Source organism: Furipterus horrens, unplaced genomic scaffold, assembly GCF_987537825.1.
Source record: "Furipterus horrens unplaced genomic scaffold, mFurHor1.1.pri manual_scaffold_6, whole genome shotgun sequence".
Classification (NCBI taxonomy): domain Eukaryota; kingdom Metazoa; phylum Chordata; class Mammalia; order Chiroptera; family Furipteridae; genus Furipterus; species Furipterus horrens.
Genome location: NW_028327176.1, coordinates 60,377,439 through 60,402,778, shown reverse-complemented (window position 1 = coordinate 60,402,778; position 25,340 = coordinate 60,377,439). Strand labels below are relative to the sequence as shown.

Below are 25,340 nucleotides of genomic sequence, written 5' to 3'. Positions count from 1 at the left end.
AGTCTCTCTGTCTCTAAAGCCTATCTATGTCTGTCCTGGATTATGGGAACAGTATTCTAAGACCTTACTTTGCTTCCCTTCTGCCCTTTCTGCTAGATTCTCAACTGGACAGTTAGGAAAGCCAGATCTTGATGCACTGTTCTGCCAGGAATCTTCATTGGTCTAGAAATTCTCACATAATTTCTTCACCAATTAGCTTCCAAAGTCATCTCCTGAGACAGAATAGAGAAGCTATTTTTGGCAAGAAAATTTTTGGCAAGTGGAATAGGGAAACTGAAAGAGATACCTGAACACAATAGCTGGGCAATTTACAGCCAGGTGCACATGGTCACCAGACAGTGCCTGGCAGGGGGAAAACTGGGAAAAGAAGGACCTCACCCCCAGAGTAATCTTTCCTCCCCTGGCCTTTCCTCTCTGGCAATAACAGGTAGGCCTCAGTTGTATTTCAGCTCCAGGCCCAGAAAAGCAGCAAAACCTGGTGGGCAATGCCAGGACCTGCTGCAATGACTAAAGATCCCCTGCCCTGACACTGACCAATCAATGGAGACCATGACCCTAAAAGAGTACACACGGAGAACTGATGAACAGTCTACTGAAACCCTCCCCTGAGAGTTCCCCTAAGATTCCCACCTGCCAGAAAGGGATAAAAACCTCAAGACAAAGGACCCAGTATGTACTCTCCCTCTGGGGAGCAGCCCTCGCCCCTCTCTTTCCCTTTTTTTTTTGCCCACAATTCTTTACAGATACGTATCTCCTATACTCTAAGGCAATAGACAGCTGGCAGCTTGTCCCAAACTGATTCCCTGAACCTGTTCCCAAAGCCCCCTCTTCTCTGACTTCCCAGTGAGCTAAGGCAGCCCAGCCTAGGCTCTCCTGTTGCTTCCTCTATCCTAAGCTCTTCCTTATTTCACTGTCCCCAGCTTTAATAAGTGGATCCTCATAGTCACTTGGACTCCTGTTGTGAAATCTTTTTTACATGAAGTCAAGAACCCACACACTGCAGCTGGTCCTAGGCAGACCCACTCAGGGCCAGGCCCCTGTCTGGTAACAGTCCAACTTCTCTGCCACAAAGACCTCCTTAAAAAGGGCACACAGCATTGTCATCTCAAGGGCTTTGTGTTGGCTTGCAATTTCCTCTGTGAGGAATGCTTTCCCCTTACTTTCTTGTTCTTTTCTCTCACTTCCTTTAGGTCCATTTGTTTAAATGTCTCAGAGAACCCTTAGACCATCCTACTTTAATTTGCACTTCCCACTTGCTTAGTACTCTTCATCTTTCCTCTCATTGCAACTGTACCTGACATGCTACATATTTTACATAAGTATGAAAATATCTGTTGTTGATCCTCTTTCCTGGAATGGTTGTTAGGGCAAGGCAGATATCCTCCTCTGTTCCGAACACATATTAGGTGCTCCCAATTTGTGTTGAATGTTGAATGAATCGACTCCTTTTATCTGTCTTGACCTCTAATTACAGTCCCATGAAATTAGAGTCTTGTCCCTATACTTGAGAACAGGATATTGGTTCCAGCTTTCTTTCTGAAATCCCCTACATATTTGACAAACCAGAATCAACCAGCTGTTAGCCAAAATAAACAAGGGTTATAAACCCTGTTCATGCTGAGAAACAGCCTGCCATCTTCCTCATCCTTTTGGCATTCACTGTACCCTGGCAGAGAAAAGCCCAACAAAAGAACATAATTAAGAAAAGACAACCCACACTGAACTAACGCTGCCAACACAGAAAACTATGTCACTTTCCCTAATATAAGGCAAAGATCCCTGTTTCTAGCCAGGATGTGTTCCACTTGTGTAAAAGCATGATAATTAATAGAATTAATTTAATTCTGAATATTGTAGGAAGATGTATGCTTTTTAGCCTTTCAGAAATATGTCTTTTTATTTTTCTTTTTTTTGCAAATAACATATCTTCTGTCTCTATGCAGAGCTAAGTACACTCAATGTCTATATGATGGTATGTTTGAGAAATGCCCTTACTTAGCCCTCTGTGTGACACACACTCATGATGACCTACTATGTTTAAGACAAACATCACTTTCACCTTCCAGCAGATTGTGAGGCTTCCCCTGAGAGTGCAGATTATCTTCTAAGTTTTGGTAAAGCTACAGAATACCTAATAAAGCTTCGTCCTCTACCTCATACATGCTGCAAATGAACTGAACATTAACCCTCACTAGGTAACCTTGAAAATACCTTTTGAATGTGCAGCAATCACAATCCATCATAATTGCCAGTGACCCAGAGCAAATCAAGGTGTGAATTACAAGTGGCCATTATTGAAACATTTTACTGGACCCAGGAAGCATGATTTTTTCCTGGGCTCTTGGTGAGGGACAGAGGATACAAATCAAAACAGCTCTGGCTGTAAGAACTGCAAAAGAAGCATCTCATTTTCTTTCTCACCTCCAAACACAAAAAGAATTAAAATCATCTTCTCACTTTCTGCATTCTTATTTGCAGGTGGCAAAGATTTATTCAAATATTTTATACATACCAAGAATTATTGTAATATAAATCTGGCACAAGATTCAAGATGTTGAGATGATTTTGAAGAGCAAGTCTAAAATCATGTACTTTGCAAAAAAAGGAACCAAAATAAAATACAAAATGTAAATGAAAGTTAAATATTTTCCACCTATTCCTCTTCTTTCTAAATTACTACCCCTCACCCCTCTTTTTAAATGTTTACTTACTAGTTTGCTTGTGAAATCTGTTTGTGACATAAAACTGAGTTTGATGAAGAATGAGTTCTCAGAGCCTTGGTTGGGCCTCTGTGAAGTGAACTGTCTTTGAAACTTTTACCTCTAGATTTTTTTCTACCTAAAGCAGCTGAGGGTTCTGGAGCTTCTCTCCAAAAGGCAACCCAATTTCCTACCAAGGTATTGACTTTGCTTAATGTGTTACTCCTGCAAAGAGCAAAGAGGATATTATTTCACCCAAAGAGTTTTATAAACTAATATTAGGCTAGTTAGCAAAAGATAAATTTATATTTTGAATTTGTAGGTTTTTACAGAACCCTATTAATAACAACTTGTCTGTATATCTACTTACAATACTGTCCCTAGTGACAATAGACTTGTCAGAACTTAAAGCAGATATATTATAAATTACCACTAATGACATATATATTGGGGAAAAAAGGCATCTCAAAAGTCATTCTATAAACCTAAGGTAACACAATTATGAGCCTTCATGAATACTTATGATCTAATTCTCTTGCTGGGGCATTCTTATTTATTGTCCTTTATTACCAATCAACTTAGCTCATTTGCTTACCTTGAAAATTGCTTGCTGATAGTTTCTTTTTATTTCCCCAAAACATTATGCTGTAAAAGACTTTAATATCCATGATTTTCTGTGGCAAAGTGGTACCCCATGTATATTCATGGTACCTTCAGATTTAATGGTTCCTCTCCAGATCAAAGTCATACTAGGAATTGAAACTGATCTGAGAACTGCACCAGCCAGGAGTCAGCTATTTTCAATGACTTACCCAGTAACATTCAATCTTCCTTGACCTGTCTCTCTGCCTTGCATTTGCATTCTAGCCTGGCCCAAGGAGAGTGATTGCCTGTCCTGATTGTCTCTTGCATGGTGTTGATTTAGTGGTGACACTGTACTGTATAATTCGTCTGCTCCTTGAGCCCATAATGACTTGGCCTATACAGTATACACAACTAAATATCTATCTAGGAACCTTGGCCCTAGGATATAAAGAGCAACAAAAGAAAACCCTTGCTTCAGGGATGTTCTCTAACCTGTGGTCAGAAGGGGATTTTCAGCTATGACTAGTTATAAACAATATAAGAGGATTCAATTTTCTGTAAGGTGTGATCTTGAGTGATTATGTATGTGGGAAGATGGGGTATTAACTTAAATGTAATAAATACCCACCATGTGAGAGATACTGGAAAAATAATTTTACATATATTAATTTATTTTGAGGCTCAGGGGGATTAAGGAACATTCCCAAGATCACACAGCTAAGAAGTGGTGGAGAGGTTAAAACTTAAATTGGTCTGCTGTCAAATTCTTTATTATTTTCCCTCTTGACCTGAACCATTCTCCTGTTTTTTCATGGCATTGACTTTGCCTCCTGGCTCTGTCTGACCTCTGCCCCTATCAATCTGATAAGATAAGCTTGGTTATGTTGTGGTAACAAATAGCCCCTAAATCTCAATGACAAATAGCTTTATTTCTCCCCTAATCTACTGTCCACTCTCTGTCAGCTGGAGGTTATGCTCTGTTTCATCCTTAGTTAAGGAACGGGCTGACAGAACTGCCACTCTCTGGACTGGTGTGGACACCATAGCAGATTGGAGAAATTGTTATGCTAAATCACGCATTTGTGATTATAGCTTCCACCCAAAATTAATTTAGGTTTCTTTAGCTCAAATTTCATGACCATGCCTAAGGGCATGGCAAGTGTAATCTTACCATGCACATGGAAAAAGAACTGGGATATTTGGTAATTAGCACTAGTGATGACTACACCTCTTTAGGGGCATGAGAATTCCACTGAGTTTCCAGCCAAGTCTAGGTCAGAGGTGCATTCATCAGCTACCAGTTGCAACCTCTTGGTCTACTTTCACAAATATTTGACCTTGAAAAATGTATCAAAATGGTTAGGTGTTGCCTGGATGTTCAAAAGCTTTGACTATAATTTGCAATATTTGTGGGTGCAGTAAGAGATGCAGGGTGAGTGTAAGTGTTTGCCAGAAGCAGGCCACGCATTCTAGGAAGAAAGAGAATGCTGGAAAAAACAAGACCACAGCTGACTTGGTATATAGTCACTGCTTAGTTTGAGAAGCTTGAGCAAGCTCAGAATGGGACATTGGCTGACCATCTTGCTGCCACTCTACAGACAAATTTTTGATTCTTAAGGATTCTTTTGGTTAGTCAGGGAACACCTTGAGTATGACCAGCTAACTTCTTTCTTAATTCCACATAACATAATCCCTAATAGATAAAGGCAGAAAATGGTCATCCTATCTGTAAAGGCCTGGAAAAATGATGAAAAGGATCAAAGACCTATAATCCACATTTCCATTTCCCATTCCTTCCTCCGGTAGTTACCTTTTCTTCTGCCAAAAAGAAAACTTCCTTTAGGACTTTATTCTGATAAAGTATAATAACTTCTTTACCCAATTAAATTTATCCTTAAATTAAGGATACTTTTAACTACACTTTTAACTACATATTCTTTTTTGCTTGTCTAAATCTTTAACATGCATGTGTATCATCGATCAAAACCATCCAATTAAATTAAAATTAGAATAAAGGATTTCTTGAAGAACCAATGTACTCATTCCTCTATGGATCTCAATATAGAATCAAGAAAGGTTTTTTTGACACGTGCGAAAGCCCCGGACTCGTGGGGCCCCGGACGCCGCAGAATCCCTATCCGCGCAGCTCCGAGCTCGCCATGAAGCCAGGTTTCAGTCCCCGTGGGGGTGGCTTTGGTGGCCGAGGGGGCTTTGGTGACCGTGGCGGTCGAGGTGGAGGCCGAGGCGGCTTTGGTGGGGGCCGAGGTGGCTTTGGTGGGGGCCGAGGTCGTGGTGGAGGCTTCAGAGGCCGTGGGCGAGGAGGAGGAGGAGGAGGAAGAGGTGGTGGATTCCAGTCTGGAGGTAACCGGGGTCGTGGTCGGGGAGGAAAAAGAGGAAATCAGTCGGGGAAAAATGTGATGGTAGAACCTTACCGGCATGAGGGTGTTTTCATTTGTCGAGGAAAGGAAGATGCACTGGTCACCAAGAATCTGGTCCCTGGAGAATCAGTTTATGGAGAGAAGAGAGTCTCAATTTCGGAGGGAGATGACAAAATAGAGTACCGTGCCTGGAACCCCTTCCGCTCCAAGCTGGCAGCAGCAATCCTAGGAGGTGTGGACCAGATCCACATCAAGCCAGGGGCCAAGGTGCTCTACCTCGGGGCTGCCTCGGGCACCACCGTCTCCCACGTCTCTGACATTGTAGGCCCGGACGGTCTGGTCTATGCAGTTGAAATCTCCCACCGCTCTGGCCGTGACCTCATTAACTTGGCCAAGAAGAGGACCAACATTATTCCTGTCATTGAAGATGCTCGGCACCCACACAAATACCGCATGCTCATTGCAATGGTGGATGTGATCTTTGCTGATGTGGCCCAGCCAGACCAGACCCGGATTGTAGCCCTGAATGCCCACACCTTCCTACGTAATGGAGGACACTTTGTGATTTCCATTAAGGCCAACTGCATTGACTCCACAGCCTCTGCCGAGGCAGTGTTTGCTTCTGAAGTGAAAAAGATGCAACAGGAGAACATGAAGCCCCAGGAGCAGCTGACTCTAGAGCCATATGAAAGAGACCACGCTGTGGTCGTGGGTGTGTACAGGCCGCCCCCCAAAGTGAAGAACTGAAGTCCAGCACTTCATCTGGATTGTGAGAGATTGTGTTGCTACTGTTACACGTGTTTTTCTATTAAAAGACTCATTCTTCCCTCCAAAAAAAAAAAAAAAAAAAAGAAAGGTTTTTTTTTTTTTTTTACCATGATCTTTCCAAGGAAGGCATGATATTCAGAAAGGTTGTTCCCTTTCTGTTTGCTAAAAAACAAAAAGGGTTTTGTGGTTCCCTAATGCCTGTGCATATTAATACTTACTGGCCTGCCATGATCTTGAGTTGCTTCAGTGCCTTTTGCTGAGATTGACAACACAAACTCCGATAGCTAAATGTTCTATAACTTTACATGTCCTCTTATAATCTTCACAGCTTGACTGCTATTTATTTATTCACTTCATTTTCAAAACAACTTTGGGAAGTATGTGGGGATTATTATTATGTGAGTTGTGAGGCTACGGGTATCCAGTGAGGGAAACATACTTGCCTTAAGATCCAATAGCTGGTCAGGATCAGTAGTAGATCTTGACTATGAGATTTGGGTGTGTTTCTTTATCCACCCCCCATATAGTTCCTTTTGACATTTTATATATGCCTTTGAAAAAATTTACCCTTCATTAGGAATATAATTGAAGAATGCTTTAAGAAGGTTGCTTTGTTAGTAATTTCTACCTGCTAGTAATTTCTTTTATAGTGGGGAGTTTTATTTATTTATTTAATCTGCAGAATGAACTATCACGATCACTTAAAAATTCATGTTTTTGAGTCTGGTCCTCAAGCCTCCTCATACCTTAACCTCATCTCCCATTCTTGGTTTTCCCTACTGCTGCTTCTCTTCATAAGAGAATTGATTATTATCAGAATGTGCTCCGTGATCTGCTGCCTTGGAGTATCTCATTGTATTTTTCTGTCATCCAGAAACATTCCGCTTCTGGATTACTATCTGTTGAAATTCTCATCCTTTAGAACCCACCTCTTAACCTATCTCTCCCATGAATCTATTACTAATTACAAGTATATATGGCCTTTTCTCATTAGGAAGAGTTTACACCAATGTTAGTAGGATAGAAACTTTTGTGCCAAGGGCAAAGAAAGCTCTCCATGCTGGTCTTAGTCATATTAGCAGCTTAATACCGTTTGTTCAACTACAACAGTGTTTCTCAAATGTGTTAGTTTCAGAATCCTTGACACTCTCTAAAATTATTGAGGGACCTCAAAATTGTATCTGTTGATATTGGACATATTATATATTAAGATAGGGAAAATTTTAAATCACAAACATACTCAAGATTATGATGTCATCACATGCCATGTAGACACTGGAAAGGTGCATTATATGCTTGGGAGAAAAGAGTGTAAGAGCCAAATAATTCTTTAATGTTAATATAAAAATATTTTGATCTTACAGAACTCATGAAAATGATTAGGGAGTCCTTAGGGGTCCTTGTACCACACTTGGGAACCACTAAATTGGTACTACGGGAAGAATCTTCAACTAAGAGTCAGGAGTTCTGGGTTCAGGTCCTCTCTCTGACACAAGTGTATGGTTTAACATTTATCTGGGCTTCAGGCTTCTTCTGAAAGTGAGGGAATAGGGGCTAAGTGATAGTGGATACTCTTCTAGCTCTAAGCATCTTTGCTAAACCTATGAACATGAATACCATGATGCTCTCATGTGACATTTCATGAAGAGATTCTACTCTCACTTAGCATTAACCATCTTGCTGCCCATTGACCTGGTTGGCTATAAATGATATTTTCTTGCCTAGAACATCATGGTATATGTTTATGACATGTTAATATGTGGATGCAGGGAAGGAAGGCTGCATAAAGAATCTCAGACATTTTGAAATAAGGTTTCTCTCACCAGAGGTGTCTCACTAAGGCCCTGTGCTAAGTTCTAATGAGATTAGGTCATGTGACATATGAAGCTACCTGTGGAATATTAAAACTTGAAAAAAATTATAAAACGCATGAAAGTTCTTTAGAATTAAGTTATAGGTCTTTTAATTTCCCCAAAGATGTCATAACACCCCTCTCCCAGCCACTTCATATTTGGCCTTCGTATGCAAATCGCTCTCGGATACCTTGCCAGGTTTCCACAGTTAGTTTTTTTTTTTCTTTTATTATTTGGTTTTTCAATTACAGTTGTCCCATTTTTCCCGCATTGCTCCCCCCGACCCAGCCAACTCCTTCTCCCGCAATCATATCCCTCCCCGTTGTCCATGTCCATGAGTCATTTATACACGTTCCTTGACTAGACCCTTCCCTTACTTATCCCCCCTCTCTCACTTCCCCCTCCCCCTATTGACTACTATTCTACTCTTTGTCCTATTTAGTTCATTTGTTTCTGTTGTTCTTTAGTTTCCTGTATTAGGTGATATCATATAGTATTTTTCTTTCTTTGCCTGGCTTATTTCACTGAGCATAATTCTCTCTAGTTCCATCCATGTTGTTGCAAATGGCAGGAGTTCCTTCTTTCTCTCTGCTACATAGTATTCCATTGTGTAAATGTACCACAGTTTTTTGATCCACTCATCTACAGACAGGCATTAAGGCTGTCTCCAGTACTTAGCTATTGTAAACAGGGCTGCATAAGTTTTTTTGAATTAGGGTTTTAGGATTTTTCGGGTATAATCCTAGCACTGGAATTGCTGGTTCAAAAGCCAGTTCCATTTTTAGTTTTTTGAGCTAATTCCATACTGTTTTCCATAGTGGCTGCACCAGTCTGCATTCCTACCAACAATGCAGTAGGGTTCCCATTTCACCACATCCTCGCCAGCATTTGTTGTTTGTTGATTTGTTGATGATGGCCATTCTGACAGGTGTAAAGTGGTATCTCATTGTGGTTTTTATTTGCATCTCTCTGATGGCCAATAATGTTGAGCATTTTTTCATGTGTCTATGGACCTTCTGTATGTCCTCTTTAGAGAAGTGTTTATTCAGGTCCTTTGCCCATTTTTTAATTGGGTTGTTTGTTTTTTTGATGTTGAGTCGTATAAGCTCTTTATATATTTTGGAGATCAGTCCCCTGTCTGTGATATCATCGGCAAATATGTTTTCCCATATGGTTGGTTTCCTTTCCATCTTGCTGATGTTTTCTTTTGCTGAGAAGAAACTGTTTAGTTTGATGTAGTCTCATTTGTTTATTTTTTCCTTTATTTCTCTTGCCTTAGGAGATGTATTCATGAAGATATTGTTATGTGGGATATCTGACATTTTCCTGCCTATGTATTCCTCTAGGACTTTTATGGTGTCATGGCTTACATGTAAGTCTTTGATCCATCTTGAGTTTATTCTCGTGTGTGGTGTAAGTTGGTGGTCTAGTTTCATTTTTTTGCACATCCCTGTCCAGTTCTCCCAGCACCATTTGTTAAAGAGGCTCTTCTCACTCCATTTTATGTTCCTTCCTCCTTTATCAAATATTAGTTGACCATAGAGGCCTGAGTTTATTTCTGGACTCTCTATTCTGTTCCACTGATCTATATGTCTGTTCTTATGCCAGTACCAGACTGTTTTGATCACAGTGGCTTTGTACTATTGTTTGATGTCTGGTATCGTGATTCCTCCTGCTGTGTTCTTCTGTTTCAAGATTGCTTTGGCTATTCGGGGTCTTTTTTGGTTCCATATGAATTTTTGGAGTATTTCTTCTAGGTCAGTGAAATACGTCATTGGTATTTTAATAGGGATTGCATTGAATCTGTAAATTGCTTTGGGTAGTATGGCCATTTTGATGATGTTGATTCTTCCCATCCAAGAACATATTTGCTTCCATTTATTTGTATCTTCCCTAATTTCTTTATTCAATGTTCCGTAATTTTCAGTGTACAGGTGTTTTATCTCTTTGGTTAAGTTTACTCCTAGGTATTTTATTTTTCTTGTTGCTATGGTAAATGGTACTTTCTTTTTTTGTCTCTGTCTCCGGTATTTTATTGTTGGTATACAGAAATGCCTTAGATTTCTGTATATTTATTTTGTACCCTGCTATTTTGCCAAATTCGCTTACTATATCGAGTAGTTTTTTAGTGGAGTTTATAGGGTTTCCTATGTATACTATCATGTCATCTGCATATAATGATAGTTTTACTTCTTCTTTCCCAATTTGGATGCCTTTTATTTTCTTGTCTGATTGCTGTGGCTAGGACTTCCAACAGTATTTGAATAGGAGTGAAGAGAGTGGGAAGCCTTGTCTTTTTCCTGATTTCAGGGGGAATGCTTTCAGTTTTGTCCATTGAGTATGATGTTGGCTTCAGGCTTCTCATATATAGCCTTAATTATGTTAAGGTATGCTCCCTCTATTCACTTTTTGCTGAGTGTTTTCATCATAAATGGGTGTTGTACTTTATCACATGCTTTTTCTTCATCTATTGATATGATCATGTGATTTTGTTTATTTTTTCAAAGAACCAGCTCCTGCTTTTGTTATCTTTTGAATAGTTTGTTTAGTCTCTATGTCATTTAATTCTGCTCTGATCTTGATGACTTTCTTCCTTCTATTTGCCCTAGGCTTTATTTGTTGTTGTTGCTCCAGTTCTTGTAACTTTAGGGTTAGATTTTTTGTTTGAGATTCTTCTATCCTTTTAAGATATGTCTTTATTGCTGTGAACTTCCCTCTCAGGATTAATTTTCTGTGTCCCGTAGGTTTTGGGCTGTTGTGTGTTCATTATCATTAGTTTCCAAAAACTTTTTGATTTTTTCTTTGATGTAATTTTTAATCCATTCATTATTTAGTAGCATGTTTTTCATTCTCCATGAGTTTGGATGTCTTTGATTTTTTTCTTTGAGGTTGATTTCTAGTTTCAAGGCATTGTGGTCTTAAAAGATGCTTGATATGATTTCAGTTTTCTTGAATTTGTTGAGGCTTGTTTTGTGTCCTATCATGCGGTCTATCTTTGAAAATGTCCCATGTGCATTTGAAAAGAATGTATATTTTGCATCTTTGGCGTGAAAAGTTCTATATATATCAGTTAAGTCCATTTGGTTTAGTGTATTGTTCAATGCCTGTATATCCTTGGTGTTTCTTTGCTTTGAGGATCTGTCTATTTGTTGATAATGGAGTGTTAAAGTCCCTTACTATGAATGTGTTGCTGTTAATATTCTTCTTGTGATCTTCTAGTATTTTCTTTATATATTTGGGTGCTCCTATGTTGGGTGTATATATTTTTATCAGTGTTATATCTTCTTGATGGATTGTTTCTTTAAGTATTATGAAATGTCCTTCTTTGTCTCTTTTTATGGCCTTTGCTTTAAAATCCGTTTTGTCTGATATGAGTATTGCTACTTCAGCTTTTTTTTCACGTCCGTTTGCTTGGAATATTTTTTAAAATCCCTTCACTTTCAGTTTGTGTAAATCTTTTGTTTTGAGGTGTGTTTCCTGTAGACAGCAAATATGTGGGTCCTGTTTTTGTATCCATTCCCCTACCCTATGTCTTTTAATTGGAGCATTTCATCCATTTACATTTAAGGTTATTATTGACATGTATTTATTAATTTCCCTTTGTACCTCTGTCCTTCTCCTCTTTTTTTCTTCGTTTTTCTTAGAACATTCCCTTTAACATCTCTTGCAGTGCTGGTTTGGTGGAGATGTATTCTTTTAGTCTTCCTTTGTCTGAGAAACTCCTTATTTCACCTTCTATTTTGAATGAGAGCCTTCCTGGGTAGAGTATTCTTGGTTGTAGGCCTTTGTTTTTCATTGCTTGAAATATTTTTTACCATACCCTTCTGGCTTGTAGTGTTTCTGTTGAGAAATTGTTCGATAGCCTTATCGGAGCTCCCTTGTATGTTTTTGCTGTTTTTCTCTTGCTGCTTTTAGGGTTCTCTCTTTGTCTTTGAATGTTGCCATTTTAATTATGATGTGCCTTGGAGTGGGTCTTTTGGGGTTCCTCTTCATTGGAACTCTCTGTGCTTCCTGGACCTGCATGACCCTTCCTGTCATCAGGGTAGAAAAATTTTTTGTCATTATTCTTCCTATCAGGCCCTCTATTCATTGTTCTTTGTCTTCCTCCTATGTATTCCAATGATTCGGATATTATTTTGTCTCATGCTGTCCTGTATTTCCCTTAGACCTTCTTCAGTCTTTTTCAATCTTTTTTCATTTTGTTGTATTGTCTGGGGATTTTTTTCTACATTTTCCTCTAACTCACTGATCCAATCCTCTGCTTCGTTTAGCCTGCTTTTGATTGATTCTACTGTTTTTCAGTTCAGAGATTGTATTCTTCATTTCTTCGTGGTTCTTATTAATAGTTTCTATGTCCTTTTTTATGCTGGTCTATTTCTCCTTAAGTTCCCTGTAATTTTCTTGGAGCTGTTGGTAACTTCCTCGGAGGTTGTCATAGTTATTTTTAAGGTTTTCGAGTACATCGAGCTTCTTCACCAGCATTATTTTGAATTTCATGTCTGACATTTGGGTTATGTCTCTTCCATCTACCTCTCTTTCTTGGGATTCCTCTTTTCCTTTCATTGGGAGGTTGTTTCTGCATCTTACCATGTTGGATTCTTCTTGTTTGTTTTTGCTTTTTAAATTCATTTGCTTTGATTTCCCACCTTTGTGGTATGAGATTCTTTATAGGGGATCTTGGGATTTTAGTGGTGCAGCCTGACATTCTTGGGATACCCTTTATGTCATTTATTTATGCTGTCTGGTTATATTTCTGTTACTCTTTGTTGAGACCTTCCATCTGGCTGGTTGATTGAGAGTCACTCTGCCCACCTTGTCTTGAGTTCTTTTGTGTAGATGCTGTTAAAAACATAAACACACAGCCCAGGCAAGAAACCCACACCCTCAGAAATATCCCCTACCCTCTATCCCACTACTAGTAACAAATGAGTCAGTATTAATATAAATGTAGGGAGGTTAGGACTATTATATTATAGGAGAAATAGGTAAGAGTTGTTTTAAATAAAGAAAGAGATAATTTTTGAGAGGGGGATGATAGAGAGTAATAGTAGCAGGTAATGTCAAGACTATGCAAGACAGTAAGTAATATTTACATTGTATGTTAATGATAAAAAATAAAATAAAATAAAAATAAAAAAGAGAGTGGGAAGAATGCAGGATAAAGTAAGAAAGTGGTAGTGTATAGTATTAGATTTATGTAGTAGTTTTATGCTATATATTTAGTGTGAAAGGGAGGCTAAACAAAACCAACAAAAACCAACGATTAAAGATGAAGGATGGAAGGGAGAGATGGTATGAAACAGATTAAAGAGATAGTTTTAAAAAGTCACTTTAACATTTCATGTAATTATAGCTTGGTGATGATGAATTCCTTTAGCTTTACCTTTTCTGGGAAGCACTTTATCTGTTTTTCCATTCTAAATGATAGCTTTGCTGGATAGGGTAATCCAGGTTGTAGGCCCTTATTTTTCATCACTTTGAATATTTCTTGCCAGTCTTCTCTAGCCCACAGAGTTTTTTTTTTGAGAAATCAGCTGATATTCTTATGGAAACATCTTTGTAGGTAACCCTCTTCTTTTCTATTGCTGCTTTTAAGATTCTCTCTTTATCTTTAACCTTTGACATTTTAATTAAGAATGTGTCTTGGTGTGGTCCTCTTTGGGTCTAGCTTGTTTGGGACTATCTGTACTTCCTGAACTTGCATGTCTATTTTCTTCACCAAGTTAGGGGAGTTTTCTTTCATTATTTTTTCAAATGAGTTTCAGTTTATTGCTCTTCCTTTTCTCCTTCTGGCATTCCTATGATTTGGATGTTGGCATGTTTGGAGATGTCCAGAATCTCCTTATACTCTCCTTGTTTTTCTGAATTCTTGTTTCTTCTTTTGTTCTGGTTGAATGTTTCTTTCTTATGTTCCAAATTGTTGATTTGAATCCCAGCTTCCTCCCTTCACTATTGGTTCTCTGTATATTTTTCATTTCACTTTGTGTAACCTTCATTTGTTCCTTTACGTTGTTGCTGTACTCAATGAGTTCTTTGAGCATCTTGATCACCAGTGTTTTGAACTCTATATCTTATAGGTTGGCTATCGCCATTTCATTTAGTTATTTTTCTGGGGTTTTGTTCTGTTCTTTCATTTGGGCCATATTTCTTTGTCTCCTCAATTTAGCATCCTCCCTCTGTTTGTTTCTGTGTATTAGGTAGAGCTGCTTTGACTCCCTGTAAAAGGCACCTGTAAATTGTGTGGGATGGAGCCTTAGGTAATTGCCAGGGTGGGGAAACCCACTTCATCACTTTGTGGCTCTGTGTGGAGGGCTCAGAGAAGGGGTTGTGCCACTGCCTGGTTTCTGGGGCTTTGCCTGATACTCGCCCCATTTGCAGTCACTTCACCTACTCCCTGTATGTGACTGGAACCCTTCCAGCTGTTGCCCTGATGTTGAATCCCAGAATGGGTGGGTTTGAGTATGTTTTAAAATCATGTGGGCCCTTTAATAAAAGTTTGCTGAAAACCCGGCAGTTTCTTCTGCCTCCCAAACCCCCACTGGTTTTTACACTCAGACGTTATGGGGATTTATCTTCCCAGTGTGGGAACCCTGGGATGTGCAGTTAGGCCTGGGGCTAGGATTGCTAGCTCCCAAGGTACCCCTCCAAACTTTATCTACCACACACGAATAGGGGCGCACCCATGTTCATTCTGCCACTGCTGCTTCCTCTCTGCACACCACACCGCATCTCCTTACCTCTCCACCCTGCCTCCGCATCTCAATCATTATTTCCTTAGATAAACTTCCTGCTTCTTTCCTCATCTGTTCTCCGTATGGGACTGCAATAATACATAACTTGTTTGTTTTAATGATATCCCATAGTTCGCATTGGCTTTTTCACTTTTTTCCTTTTTGTCCCCCGTCTGCAGGATTTTAAATGACCTATTTTCTAGCTCACTTGTTTTTCCTAATCAAGACTGCTGTTGGAGCTCTCCACTGAATTTTTTAATTTACTAATCATACATTCTAGTACTTTTTAAAAATGGTTTCTACTTTGTCAGACTTCTCAGATTTCTTTTTGTTCATGCATTTTGTTATTTTAATTTTATTTAATTATCTATGTGTATTTTTTTGTAGTTCATTGAATTTCTTTATGAAAATTATTCTGACTTCTTTGTCTTCAGAGTCAGTCAGTGGAGTTTTATTAGTTTTTATTAGGGGTGAGATTGTTGGATCATATAATAATTCTATTTTTAATTTCTTGAGAAACCTCCATACTGTTTCTATAAAGGCTATATTATTTTACATTGCGACTGACAATATACAAGGATTCCAGTTTCTCCACTTCTTGTTCTTTCATTCCCTCTTGAAGGAGAAGCTAAGATTCCCCCACCCCACCCCCATTCACTTTGTGCTGAGATGGGAGGTGGGAGTGATAAGATTGGGCTGTAGTATATTTGACTATAGTATGTCAGTGACTTCAACACTCCAGACAGGTGGAACAGAGGCCAGTGCCTCAGGCAGTCTCCAGAAAATTCAGGATGCTGGGCATATGGTCTGGTCCTTCTCTTGCCAGGGAGAAGCTGTGACCTGAGTGTTTCTTCCTGACTGCCTGGCACTGGGCAGTGCTAAGGCTTATGGCGAGATGTTGTCTCATATATCCCTACCAGCTGTGCTGTGGCTAGTTTCACACTCACTGGGACACAGGAGACTCTCAGCTAGTTTCTGGATTTCTCACAAAGCAAATTGTTCTGTGAATAGTTGAATCACTGTATCCTTGGGGTGAAGAAGAACCCAGGGCTTCTTATTCTGCCTTTGTGCTGACATCTTACTGCCCACATTTGAATTCTTTATTTTGATTCTGTAATTTCTAGAGCAAGCATTTGACTAGTTATTCAGGAAAAGTACTTGGTTAAAATATTTTGATCCTTTAACTATCTCATAATTTCTTTCTGTCTTACGACCACATACATGAAAGATTGGCTGCATAAAGAGTTCTTGATTCAGAAGCTGTGTCTTCAAACTTTCTACATATTACTCAATTTAATTTTAATGCTTAGTGTTAATGAAGAAAGGTTGCCACCAACCTGAATTTTGTCCTCTCCTGCCCCCTTTTTTTCTAAATAAATTGTTTTTGTTAACTTTTCTTCTGGATTTGTGTAAGAATCATTTTATATTGATGTAAACAATCTATTTAGACTTGTCTTAAACCTGGTGAATATTCTCACTTGAGACCACAGTCTTGCTTAAATCAGGAATATTTTTATATTTCTGATTATTTTTGCTTCATTGACTCTATTCACTATTATAGGAAGCTCCATTACATGTAGATTGTGCCCCTTGAATATGTTTTATCTTTTCTAATAGAGCTTCATTTCTAAAATTTTGCTCCCTGTATAAGGTCTTATGATTCTGACTATTTAAGGCATTCAATATATCAATTGTTTTGCCTGCTGTGTTTCTTTTAAAATTCTGATTAGTTATTTTTGGTCTTGTTGGTTTTTTTCATTTTCATAGAGCTAAAATTCTCTTGAAACTCATTGAAAATAAAATTTTTATTATTTACTTAGAGCAATAAATTAATTTTTTGCAAGAGTAATATTCTGCATGTCCTCAGAATATTGGTGAGTTTTCACTCTTAAGCTACAAAAATACTTTCAAATACCCCATGTTATTCAGCTCTGCTTGTTCCTCTCTATAATCAGGTATCTATACTACCCTAGCACCAAGTACAGTATTCCCTCCCTTATCATGGGTATTATGTTCTAGACCCACCCCAACCCCGTGATATGTGAGAATCCGTGAAGTAGAACATTACATTTATTTTAGTATTTATATATATTTTAAGGCTTTATAAATGCTTCCCACACACTTATAACCTGTTCCCAATCCCTTGTTAACCTTTCCCACTCCCTTATTAATGTTTTCCACACTTTTATAAGCACTATATGTTCTTAAACATATTCTACACTCTTAAACCTATGTAACTTTAATAATATACATATACAGTTCCGCAAAATCCTGCAATATAGCAAAAAATCCACAATAAATAATTAAATATAATATTTTTAAAAACTCCACGATAGTAAGGCCACAATAAGTGAACCGCAATATAGAGAGGGACTACTGTATAGTTATTGCAATATTATTGACTGTTACCTGAAACTAATATAAAATAACAGGGAATGTGAACTGTAATTAAAAAAAAAAAAAAAAGAATCTATGCTATCCTGAAGCTGGTTTAGTTACATATTCAAGTTGGAAATAAGATGTGGGTCTTGACCATATTTTTACAGAAGGACATGCAATGTCAATCCTGTTGAAAGTAAATGCATTTCCAAAGCAAACCTTACTTGTTTTGAAATCAAGCAGTCTTGGAATAATGGAATAGATGGATCTTTCTTTGATACCTTTAGCTCTGTAGGATAGTTGACCACTTTTATAAAGAAGGTTTCTCAGTGCCATACCTAGTTACCTTTTTAAAGTATGGAATTCCACCTCAGAAGTCTATCTTAAAGTTTCTTCTACAATACTGGTGAGGTCTCAGTGCCAATGTCCCCAAGGAGAGGGAAACTGAAGGTTCCTAGGAGAAACTCCTCTCCACCTTTCATACGCAGCATGCTTTTGCATTTCCAAGTTAGAGGGTATGTGAAGGTACATGCTGCCCACAGGATTTATTCTTCTTTTCTTCCCAATCACATTGTTTACTTCCAGAACTGTTTGCTTTTCCTTTTCCCCTCTCTCACCCTGGATCTTCCCTACCCCACCCCCCACAGCAAGTGTCATTTTATTACTTCTCAAGTTGACAGATATCCTGTTTCTGGTATGTGTATAAATGTTAACCTTCATTCTATTATACCCTTGTAATATATTTGTCTTTTATGTTTTGTTGGTTTTTTTCAGTAATAGTTAATGTGGATGGAGGTGGTACGGTAGTCACCTGTCCTTTACTGCTACGGGCCAAGAATCCCTGACCAATCTCCAAAGGATAAGCACTGATTTCAGCAGGGTTATGACAATCCCAAAAGAGAACTGTGACAGAGATGATACATCTTGTGATATATATTTAGGTAAAATACAACCCAAGATCAGACAATTCTACTCTGCTAGTCCGTTGTGACTATGTGTCTCAGCATAACTAGTAAATCTTGAAATCAATTTCAATTCCAATCAATCATCCACGTATTTTGTTCTCATTCAATAATCCATGGGTTCACTATTTGCTTTTTGTGTTTTTGCTTAATTGTTTTGATAAGTAGCCCTAGGAACTTGGGGGCCCATAATGATTTAATATCTGAGGACATGGATAAGTTTGAAAGATTTATCTATAGGCTAAAATGGCAGAGCCTGAAAATTTTTAAAGAATCTGTATTCTTTAAGGAGAAGTTGGCCTGCTGCCTCCTGTCAACTCCTGTGCAGTGGTACCAGGGTTCTTGGGACTTGGAAAGAGAACATAGAAAGGCAAAAACAAGCCACCCTCCCTTCCCTGGTAGAGATCCACTGTGAGAAGCTGTGTCCCTGTAAGAGGGTCCATTGAGATTATAGCAAGACAATGGAAAGTTTCAAGATTCTCTGGAGGGGAATCTCTAGACAGATCACTGAGGAGACTGCAGGCAAAGCGAGAGCACAGGTTTATCAAGGAAGGAATTATTCACCACAACCCAACTGACTTAAACCTGGCAGGCACATCCACACCTGTGCTTGTACTATGTGGGAAGGCACGATGGTTAAAATACTTCTCCATATTATTACTTTGCTAATAAGATATTACTTTCTTTGCACATTAAGGCTTGGGATCTCCAGGTTCTCTTATTAAAACACAGAGACTCTGGAGGGAGATAACTTCAGCTATTATTAGTCAAGAAACTATAGTTAGCAGAGATAAGCTGAAATCCAGACTGGAAGAACAGCAATCAAGACATATTCTGGACATCCCACCAGAAGTTCAGAAAAACACTGGCCATTGGCATGGGGGATGCCATAGGCAAACACAGCCTGAGTCCAGATTCTCCAGGATCCCCCATGCTCCACACATACCTTTTTGTCTGCCACTCACTCACATTTTTGACAATCAATTTGTATTCTGCATCATCCCCTCCCACACTCAAGTTATTTATAGTTGGCAGGTAAATACCCATAGGCTTATTCCCTAGGCTTGTGATTAGTAAACTATAGTAGCTAAGTGAACTACCACATTCAAGGCAGTAAGGTTTGTGCCTGCTGTCTGAAGCTCCAACTTCTTAACTGGTCATTCTCGCCCTGTTTTAGGTTGAACAGTGCCTCTAGAAGATTCAAGTCTACCCAGAACCTGTGAATGTGACCTTACTTGCAAATAGGGTCTGTGCAGGTGTAATCAAGTTAAGATGGGGTTATATTGAATTAAGGTGGGCCCAAATCCAATATGACTGGTGTCTTTACAAGAATAAATTTGAACACAGAGACAGAAACTTGCAGAGGGAAGAATGCCATGTAAAGAAGGAGACAGAGGTTGGTGTTATGCTGCCACCGGCTAAGGATTGTCAAAAATTGTTGACAGTCCCCAGAAGCTAAGAAAAAGGGAAGAAACAGATATTTCTGTATAACCTTCAGAGGAGCATGACCTTGTCTACACTTTGATTTCAGACTTCTAGCCCCCATAACTATGAGAGAATACATTTCTGCTGAGCTAAGCCACCACATTTATAGTGATTTGTTACAGAAGTCCCAGGAAACTGGCGCAGGCCTTGTGTAATCTGACTGTAACAGAACCCCTGGGCTCCTCCTATTGAAACAGAACCCATGAGCTGTTTAGTTAGGGGCTTGATTGCCCGCTGCCAGAATTATAACTCTCAATACCAGAGTTTAGTGAAAAGAAAAAGAATTATTTGCACATAGTTCTGCCTCCCACTCCCAGACTTAGCCAGTCTTAGAAAAGCCAGAAATACCATTTCCCTACTTCCTAGGCACAGTTCAGCTTTACCAGTAGCTGCCAGTCACTCAGTTCTGATTGGGGAGGTCCTTTCTGTGCTGTGGTGTCCTCCAGCTCTCAATGCAGAACCTCCTGGATTCTCAGCCTCCTTGTAAACTGCCTTCTTCCTGCAAACCACATGGATCTCCTCTCCTTCTCAAAAATCACATGGCGAGAGCCTCTTCTTAAAGCAGCCTGGAGAATTCCCTCCTCCAAGCCACCTGGAAGGAGCGTGAGCTAAAATGTCTGCAGCTGCTTATATATTCCTGACTGTGTCCTCTGATGCAGTGGGTGTTGCAGGCAGTTCTGACCATTCACAGAACCCTACACAGGCTCTGTAGGCTCCTTCTGTACCATCCCACAGTCCAAGACTCCTCCTATCTTCCTGAGCCTTGGAAGTTTCAAATAGGATCTTTGTGCAACAAAGTTTCCATCCACTAGCCCCAGGCATGCAAAGGCATCCTGAAAGCTGCTTCCTTTTCCCTATCTCCCAGCCGCAAACTCTGGGGTTTGTTTTTGGATCCTCTCCAACTTCTCCTTCACTAGCTCCCAACATACCACCCTTCAGTCACACTCAATCTTTGTGGGTGACTGATTAAACTCTGCTTAAGGTGATCATACATATCTTTGTTGAATTAAATGGTATTGAAAATGTACACTTTCCTGGGCCTTGCAGCTCCCATAATATTCTGAAGATGGAGCATTATTACATTGCTGCCCTTTCCTTCTCTCTGCAATGCTTCTCTCCTTCATGGCCAACACCTTATTCTGCTGATTGGAACCCCATGAGCAGTTTCCTAAGTGAGCCTCCTCACGTCTCTCCCCCCTTTGGGTAATCCTTGTGACATGTCTCAATTCCTCTACCCAACACTGTCCTACAAGCCTTAAGATTGTGCAGAGCACTTTCCAAAGAGAAATTAGCCATCTGCCAATCAGAATCATGCTAATGGTAATGGAAGGTGGACAGTTTACCATCCCTCTCTTTCTCATCTTGGTGACATACATGCACATCAGCAGGAGAAAATGTCTTAAACGCTCAAACTTGAGGCCCCTACAGACTGTGGTGAGAGATTCTTGATATGGATGAGATACCTTTCCCTGCTACCCCCATGTCATGCCACCTACGAATGTCTTTAAGCATTATCTCTTGTGGTGCCTGTTGAGACTGGCACCTTTAGCAAATGACAAGCAATACCAAGGAAATAACAGAACTGTCTGTTATAGCCATATATTGAGGTTGGCTGAGCTTAAGAATGTTTGATATCTAATAAACTAAAATTCTTTGATTTTTCAAAAGCATTAGGCATTCAGGTGAGGAAGAGAGTAAAGCCAACATTCAGACAGGGGCCTTTGTGTGATCCTGTATTTTAGGCTAATATGAATTGTTGGGTTGCTTCCAGCTCCCAAGACATTCAGCCTTTCCACCTCTTGGATCTAAGGGTTATGGCAACAAATTGGATTTTGAAATTTACAGTCCAGTCAAAACCACATTCAAGGGAGACTTAGAATTATATTTTTCCATCAAAGGGCATTTACAGAGCAACCACTGGCACTAGGTTAACTTTTTAGATTTTCTCAATATGTTACATATTAAGGTGTGTCTCTGAAAAATGACAGAATCAGAGACAGACTATAGAGGATAGTGACGTTACATTTCCTCTTCAAGTTGATGCCCAGACTAAGTACAAGAGACGTGTGGAATTCCCTGCAGAGGGATATAAGACAGATTTTATCCATTTTATAGTCAAGAAAGCCAAGATCCAAAAAGAAAATGTTTGAAATCACACAGTCGGCACATTTCAGAAGTGGATGATACTCTGGGTTACCTGACTCTACTCCCCCCCACCCCTACTGCCTTTAGTGAACCAGCTCTCCTCCATGATTAGTGTAGCATCTGGGCAGGATAATCAGCCCATTCTTATGGCTCAGGAAAAACAAGTGTTAATGGATTCCTGGAATATCCCTCTGTAACCTTGCCTAAATTATAAAGGGTGAAGCAAATATAGGAAAAAAAAATCTAAGTTTGCTTGAAAAGTGCCTTCTGGAAATTTTAATCTCCCAATTTCTAAAAATGTAAATAGTGTAATTAGCCCCAGCAGTCTTTATGGCCTCCAAAATATTTGGAAGCTGTGACTAATTTTTAAATTTTTCTTCAAATCTCCTTCTCTAGTTTCTAGATACCTGGTAAGTTTTATTTGCTCATTTGTTTTACGACTCTGCATTCATAAATATGATGTCCCCTTAGCACTTTGGTTGTTCTTTTCTTTTCATATCACAGACCTCCCTTAGTATTACTTGCTCAATGTCAAAGCACACTTTGCTAGATTGCACAGTCCATAAAGGTAGCATCAGGTTCAATTAATATTCAGTAAATGGTGAACTAGACTTACTGGGGGATCACTTCATAAGTTTTATAAATGTCCCCTGTTCAGTGATCTGGTCAGATCTCCCTGCATCACGTTTACTAAAAAGTTATGTGCCTGGGGCATGACTACCCACCTCAACCTTCCTAGTTAGGAATTTATGATCAAATTACGCTGGAGGGTACTTTCTGTAGAACCCCTTTTTTGTCCACAGGTCTATCTCAGCAGCACACACAAACTCTGAAATATTATTTGAAGAAGACAAAGAGACTAGTGACACTCTTGGTCCTACCTGGAATCTCAGAATCTCTGTAGGTAGAGTTTGCAGATTTTTTTTCTTTTTTTTTTTATTTGCCGATTCTTTTTTTGCTTTTTTTTGGCAGCCTAAATCTGAATGATTATTGATTATTCCAAGAGAACACATCTTTAAAATGATTTGAAAAGGTAATCTCATTGTCTATAAGATCTAAGCCGTAGGAAGCTTTGGGAGAAATCATCTTTGATTTTTTTCCATTGATACACCTATTCCTTTTTCTCATAGTTCAGTGCCCCTCTTTTATATATATATATATTCTCTCTCCTAGGTGTCTGTAGTCGCAGGAAGATTTTAGGAGGTTTTGAACTTAACTCTTATCATAATCTTCTAATAAAAATTAGACCTTTCTGTATGTTTCAGAAGATAGCTTTGAAAATCAGCTTCAGAAAGCCAGGAATTTCAGACTTATTGAACGTTGGTGGATTTATGTAGCTCCATTTTACCATCAGGGCCAGTTCCTGTGGAGCCTGAACCCATTTCCTTAGCTGTAAGCATCTCCACCTCAGGTTGTATCTTCATTCTCAGCAGTGTTAAGTGTGACTTCTCTTTGTAATGCCTCCTGATATGCTCTAAAGTAGGCATGAAAAGTGACTTCTGGACACCAACTGTTCAAGAGATTCTTTCCTGAAAATGACTGGTATAAGACACGATATAAATGGAGCCACTTCAAGTAGAGTCAGAGGTGTCATCCCATAACGAGGCAGGATAGTAAGCTAGTAAAAGTCCTTGGCAAGTAGAATAAGGAAACTAAGACAAGTAACTGAACACAATGGCCAAGCAATTTATAGCCAGATACAAAAGTTCATCTCCCTAGAGATAACATCTAGAACACAGTTGTGTTTCAGCTCTGGGCCCAGAAAAGCAATAAAACCAGGTGGGCATGCCTGGATCAACTGCAATGACTAAAGACCCCCTGCCTTGTTACTGATTAATCAAAGGAGATCATGACCCTGAAAAGCCACACCTGGAAAACTGATGCATATTCCACTGAAACCTTCCCGCAAAACTCCGTAAGATTTTTGCCTGTAAGAAAGAGATATAAGCTAAAGACAGAGGACACAGGGTGCATGCTCTGCTTTTGCGGAGCAGAGGGTATCATTTCCTTTTCCTTCTTCTCCCCCCACTTTTTTCTTCACAGGCACATATCTCCAAAACTCTTAAGGCAATAGGCAGCTGACAGCTTGTCCAAGGCTGATTCCTTGAACCTGTCCCCAAAGTCCCCTTTTCTCTGACTTCCCAGTGAGCTAAGGCAGCCCAGCCTAGGCTCTCCTGTTGCTTACCCTATGCTAGGTCCTTCCTTGTTTTACTATCCCCAGCTTTAATAATCACATCCTCATAGTCACCTAGACTCATGTTATGAAATCTTTCCCAGGTGAAATCAAGAACTCACACATGACAGCTGGCCCCAGATAGATCTTCTCAGGGCTAGGCCTCTTGTTTAGTAACAAGAGGAACTGCCCAGTATATCTTACTCCTTAAACCTTTGGAAATTGAAACTTGGCAAAACAACCTTTGGACTAGGCCTAAAATGGCATTGTAGTCCAAACAAGTGTTTACAAAGCTAACAGGAAAGTAGATATTTTTACTACAGGACTAAAAATTGAAGACATTCTTTTGAATTAGCATCAATATGGTAGATTATCTACATCTATGGAAATTCCTTCCTTAGCTTGTTAACACTCACAGACATTCCTTTCTTCTATTCATGTAATTATTCCCTTTCCCTTTGTCATAAATACTCCTAGCATTCACCTTCTAATCAGAACATTGCTTGGGTTTCTGCCTGAATTTGTGTTTTCCAAATAGCTATACTTTGGGGTCTCAAATGTTATGTGCCTCTCACTTTGACCTTCCATTTTTAGGTTAACACTGTCATATGTATGTTTCTGTGTGTGTTAGTGTGTGTGTGTATGTGTGTGTGTGTGTGTGTGTGTGTGTGCACGTGCATGCGCACTGGGTCCATTGTTACCAGAAAGGGGACATGGCCCTGAGCAGGTCTGCCTAGAGCTGGCTGGTATTGTGTGGGTTCTGGACTTCAGGCAGGGAAGATTTCACAACACAAGTACAGGTGATTTTTAGAGGAAATTCATTAAAGCTGGGGACAGTGAAACAAGGAAAGGCCTCAGATAGAAGAAGCAACAGGAGAGAGCCTGGACTGCTTTGGTTACTGGAAAGTCAGAGAAAACGGGGCCTTCGAGACAGGTTCAGGGGATTAGCGGGGAACAAGCTGCTACTCCCATTGTTCTCCTGGTTGCAAGTCTCTGGTGACCCTTAGAGTTTAGGAGGCACATGCCTTTGAGGGAAGAATAGAGGGAAGAATATGGGGAAGGAGAGGAAGAAGGGAAAGACACAGGTGTGCTCCCAGCAGGGAGAGTTCACACTGGGTCCTTTGTTTTGAGGGTTTTTAAAGGCTTGGAGTTTAGGGGAGGTTTCAGGGAAGGATCTCAATA

The 25,340-nt window shown here is 39.5% G+C and overlaps 1 protein-coding gene and 1 long non-coding RNA gene across 3 annotated transcripts in view; one reads left to right on the top strand and one right to left on the bottom strand.

Moving 5' to 3' along the window:
* The window catches only part of LOC150006300 (uncharacterized), an 88,496-nt gene that overhangs the window by 12,783 nt on the left and 50,373 nt on the right, over window positions 1-25,340 (bottom strand). The window lies entirely within an intron of this gene.
* On the top strand, window positions 5,370-6,488 carry LOC150006302 (rRNA 2'-O-methyltransferase fibrillarin). 2 transcript variants are annotated; one of them, XM_090280310.1, is made up of 2 exons: window positions 5,402-5,453; window positions 5,625-6,488. In XM_090280310.1, exons 1-2 carry the CDS (start codon window positions 5,444-5,446, stop codon window positions 6,407-6,409), a joined length of 795 nt encoding a protein of 264 aa, XP_090136436.1. In that variant the 5' UTR covers window positions 5,402-5,443; the 3' UTR covers window positions 6,410-6,488. The 2 variants fall into 2 exon arrangements, with proteins under 2 accessions (XP_090136437.1, XP_090136436.1); XM_090280311.1 differs by having other exon boundaries at window positions 5,370-6,488.

Excerpts from the sequence above, each read along its gene's own strand:
- LOC150006302 (XM_090280311.1), top strand. The coding sequence starts at position 5,444 with ATGAAGCCAGGTTTCAGTCCCCGTGGGGGTGGCTTTGGTGGCCGAGGG.